Source organism: Limulus polyphemus, unplaced genomic scaffold (assembly GCF_000517525.1).
Source record: "Limulus polyphemus unplaced genomic scaffold, Limulus_polyphemus-2.1.2 Scaffold965, whole genome shotgun sequence".
In the NCBI taxonomy this organism is placed as follows: Eukaryota; Metazoa; Arthropoda; class Merostomata; order Xiphosura; family Limulidae; genus Limulus; species Limulus polyphemus.
In genome coordinates, this window is record NW_013666575.1 from 59,986 (window position 1) to 65,295 (window position 5,310).

The 5,310-nt window shown below is 35.0% G+C and overlaps 1 protein-coding gene across 1 annotated transcript in view; it reads left to right on the forward strand.

The window, feature by feature from the left end:
• Nucleotides 1-5,310, forward strand: part of LOC106461464 (5'-3' exoribonuclease 1-like) — a gene marked incomplete at its 5' end in the record, with an annotated part of 93,251 nt that overhangs the window by 58,685 nt on the left and 29,256 nt on the right. Inside the window, one exon of the mRNA XM_022388435.1 lies at nt 1,845-2,024. Coding sequence (XP_022244143.1) covers nt 1,845-2,024 — 180 coding nt within the window. The remainder of the gene's footprint in view (nt 1-1,844; nt 2,025-5,310) is intronic.

Genomic DNA, 5,310 nt, shown 5'->3' on the forward strand with positions numbered 1-5,310 from the left:
CCCATTCCTACAGACCCATGATTCTTACAATTGGGGTCTTTCTGCTTTTCAAAATAGGAACTGCAGATACCCATTGCACAGTCTCCAGTGTGTTGTTCCTCGAGACTCCCCAATGTGTATTCCCCCCCATTCTTTTAGTGAGCATAGGAATCCTTGCTACTTCCGGTTCCAAATTGCTGGAGTGGTTGACCATGGAGGTTTCCTCCTGAATGTCATTTGTACAATAAACTAAATCAAACTTTATACCTCACATGTACCCACACAGTGAGAAGAGGGCTATTTTAATTATACTTATTGATTATGCATTTACATAATATTCTGGATTCAAGGCACTTCTCCTAGATGTTTTAGTGTGGGCTAACCTCACTTGTTCCTCACAAAATAAATTCCTTATGCAAGGCACTTCCACTGGACATTTACTGCCTGGATGGACTGCACTTGGTTAGTTCATATACAATTTACGGTAATTTAGCCTTAGCCACATATACTTGTATCACATTATCAAGCACCTTACTACGATTAACTATCATTATGTCCCATGCTAATGTTTGCTACATATGTGGATGAATTATGCACTATCTGTTGACAAGGGGCTCATTCTTAATTACCTGACAATTTTTCGTCAAACTAGCTATTCAAGGTGCTTACCCTGAATGTTTTTGTTTTTGACCTGGAGAACCACTTTTGTTGCTCACAGTATCATAGACAAGGTGTTTCTACTGGATATTTTGCCCAGTTGGACAGCAGTTGACATGCTCCAGTGTGCCCAAATCTCTACTCTTGGCATGTATTTATTTGGGCCTGTTGTTGAGTACACACTAGACATTCCATTTTTGTCCATGCTGTGATCTTTTATGTTGGAGTTATACAGCACTTCTCCACAGAACGGTGTTGTACAATACTTTCTTGCAGCTATGGTGCCTGCCTTTTACGTCTCGCCCTATATGTATTACTGTGTTCATTACTGAGCGATGAGCATACCTGTTCCAGAAGTAGTGCTGTACCCTACAGGTGTGCCTTCTTTTCTTATCATAACACACCTGTGGTTGCTCTCCCATTGTTTGAATATTATCATCTTTGCTGGCCCCTCCACTTTTGCAATGTGGGATTCTAGCTTTGGGTGAGCAGAGGTAGTACTGTTTCAGAAGTTAACATTTTTTTACACTGAAAATGTATTTCCAATAGGTACTTCTCTCCATTCACCCACTTTCCACTCTTTCTCCCGACTGATATGTCAGTGTCTCTAGTTTGTACCTGCGAATTCTCAAAAGTGAGGATTGTGCTAGAATAGTAGAAGGAGCTAGTTGTGCTAGTATAGATGGCACAGTATTATACTTGATACATATTTATGTAATGGACACTAATTCCCTAAAATGTTTAAAACTGTAGTTGATCAGCTCAAAACATATCCCTTAATGCCTCATATAAACAATACCTTTCTAAGCCATGCACTTATGGCTTTAAGAGTAATAACCAAGGTAATGAAAAATTATCCTCATTTTATTGCTTAATTAGTGCCAAAATCTGGGGTATAATACACATATTAGTGTGTGAATATGAAAACTACCCTCAATTTAAAAATAAAGGAGTTACAAAGTGTGGCTTCACTATTTGTGGCAGTATTATGCTCTATAAGTTACAGTCCTTGTAATCTATCTATGCTAACCTAAAGTGATGGTCAAGATTACAGAAAAGTATGTTTATTGTCCATGATATTTGCCTACAAACAATATGCAAGCTTAGTTAAAAGCTGATATTATGTTTTTGTCAACAAATATTGCTACAGATAAATTCTAATTTAAGATGTCTTAATATATTTGTGTGTGTATTGTTTCTCTCTGTAGAACTTAATGACAGACCACTACATGACAGGATTTCAAGTTGCACAAAAGTTAGGGATCAGCAGCCATATGTTATCCAGGATGACTGGTACTGTCTTTGTCCAGACAAATTCCTTGGAAAGCATGTCAGCAAATAAGACCAATGTAGGATTAAATCTCAAATTCAACAAAAAGAATGAAGAGGTAAGTTTTTTTGTCCTCTGTTACTAACTGATTGTGCCGAACAGGTGATTATAGTAGCCTGACTTTTTTTTAATATTTTAATGAGAAAGTTATTTTATGTACCTACTGATGGTAGCTTGTTTTTTGAAAAAACAAATTTAGTGTAGGAGTTCAGTATTTGTAAGTACAACTCATAAATTTTATATAATGTGTTAAAAACATAGGATAAAAGTAGAAAATAACTGTGTTCCTCTATCCACTCATAAATGAGACTTGAGAGTGGTGATGACATAGATAACATGCTGCCATGATGGTCAAAATTGTATTTTTAAAATTAATAGGAATCATGTATGAGCATAGTTAAAAGTAGTATTGTACAAGTTATTACATGTCTTGTAATAGAGTATGGCATAAGTTATGTGTTCACATTGTAATAGCAGTATAACAAGTTATGCATGTACATTATATTTACACTATGACATAAGTTACACATGGGAATTCTAATAATAATATCACATAAGTTCTGTATGTACATTGCAATAACAGTTTAACATGTTGTATATGCACTTTGTAATATTTAACAGTATGATAAGTTATGTACAGGATGACTATGAACTTACTTCATGCATCTGGTTCTTATAACTTATAAACTGTAACATATATATGTTAGAAGAATTTAGTGTACACAGACATGGGCCATGGGAAAAGCAGTTACAGAGTTTACAAATTTTGCCACATGGAGCGCCACTTGTACTACGTGAAGTTACTTCTGACAATTTTATGTAAGCTTATAGAGCTGTCAGATATACAAGTTTTTCTGAAGAGATGCTTGTGAATAGAGCTTCTCCCCAATATCATACAGAACTTGTGAAGTTTTCCTATAGCAGTGAATGTTATATAGAGGTGGTGTTACGTACCTTTTGTTATGAAAAAGGTGTTTTCAAAGCCCATGCAGCTCAGTGGCTGTGCTTAATCTCATCACCTCTAAATTTGAGGAGATCCATCATGATCAGGACATTCAACTACTCCTTTGAAGGATGTTGCAATAATTCAGTAAGTGTCATTGGACATTGAACAATGCAATTCCAAAGGGGAATGCAGCACCAATGAAGTTGCTAGATCTACTGAATGACATCAGCAAACTGTGTGGAAGGTGATGCTCAAGACAGTAAAGCTGTTTTCATAAAAGACTGGATGATTGTAGAGAAGCAGCTGAACTTTGCCTTGGAATTAATTGCACATGTCCAGATAAATGACAATTAGATTGACAACATTTTGTAAAATGATGAAGTCCACTTCTATCTCTGTGAACACCCACAGTTGCATTGTCTGGGATGGGACCAGTTCACATTCATTCACTAAAGGTGACTGTGTATTTTGGATTTACCAGCAGTGCCATTGTCAAGCTGTATATTTTGAGGAGCCACAGATCATGGTTTATGGTGTATGTTAGCTGCCTTGCACGAGAGGGGCATTCAGTGGGATATTTTGTTCATGTAAGATAGAGCATCACTAGATATTACCAGCTATTCAGTATATTCGTCCACTGGACTTTGGACTTAAGAGGTCAAAAGTTAAGAAGGTCAGCATTTCAAAATTTTTGGCAGTAATCAAACCCCTCCCACATACTTGTTGGCTTGGTCCACAATCAGTTCATACATGAGAATATTCCATAGACCCTTAGATTTCCATATTTTTTGTCCAAAAGCCTCTTGCTTAAATCAGCAAATTTGTAAAACAAAACTGGGTGGGTGGGGAAGGGAGGTTTATGGCAGGACTTTATTTGAAAGATTACTAGTTGTTGTTTTTATCCTTGACTGAGCAGCTCATAGAACAGCTCTGTTTTTGTTGTTGTTGGTTTTTGTTTTTGTTTTTTGAAAAACGTTTAGCTTATAACTCTGTCATCTCTTGACTGATTTGTGATTTTGATTAGTAATAAAATCGAAATGCCCAAACATGCGCTCCATGCTTGGTATTGCCGGTGCACAAAAATATTGCTAACAAAAAGAGAAACATAGATTAATTTACTGTAATCCTGCCTAAAAGAATTTCAAGAACCACGGCTATTGAGGATTCCCTCTCTTTTTTTTTTTTTGCAACTACTTTTTTGCTTCCATGTTTTTGATTGGCACTTTCAGGGGTTCCTTGTGATTTTGACCAATTGATTGTCTTGTTATTGTTATGTACACTGTCATTTTTTAAAGAACCCACGGTCAATAGAAGATAATATGATAGAATAATCTATTAATTATTTTGAGCTAAATTCAATGCAGAATAAATAAGTATAGTTTTTCTTGTATTTAGTCTTATTTTTTAAAATTTAGTAATATATTCATAGTGACTTGTATTTCAAAGGAGGTGTAAGTTCTTGTAAAAATCATTGACTGACTTGACTAAACATTTCTCTTATTTTAGCCAGTTATGTGCAAAATTGCCCCCAGTGACTGCAGTAAGCTTGATGATTTGTAGGCAAAACAGTCATGGTTTGATACCCATGGTGAATACAGCACAGATAACTCAATGTGTAACATTTCACTTAAACATAAAACAAACAAATTCACAGGTCAAAAAGTCAAGAAAGAGGACCATTCAAAAGCTGGCAGATAAAGTAAAAAAATTAAATTACCATACTAATCAAACTATCATGTAAACAAGTAAGTAAAGAAATATAGAAAACAATGATCTCTTTTACTTATGAACTTTGTATTCGTTTGCTGCTTGCCATAATTTGTTAAGCCTTGTCAAATTTCATACATAGAAGATGTAAAACAAAATCATTTTTTTAGGTTTTTTATATATGCATTTTGAAATAACAAAAAAAATCATAAATTTACTATATCAGTGCCACATAATTCCAATATAATTTATCAGGCTTAGTAACTAAGCTGTATTTGAGTCTAAAGATATATGATTTTTCAAGCTCTATAATATCCTACTTTAGTACTTCGATTCTACCATGAAAAGAAAGGTTTCTCCACAGAAACACTTTGCTGAGCTGAGAAAACTACTATGGGGACATTCTGAGCTTTCCATTAATTATGCATATGTCATTGGGTGAAGTAGGTGTACATTAGCAAGTATTTCCAAAAATGGAAGAGGTGGGCAGGGTTACTTTGGTTGATTCACTAAATATAATAATATTTTCAGAAAACAGTAAAGATTGGAGTTGCTTATTTTATAGTTTAGCTTGTCAATATTGGTAATTTGTAAGAAACTATGGTCTTTTATTCAAATTCGATGACGAGGAACCCACTTTGAGATTAATAATGGCTGGAGCCAATGAAGCTTGCAAATATTGCACTCAATC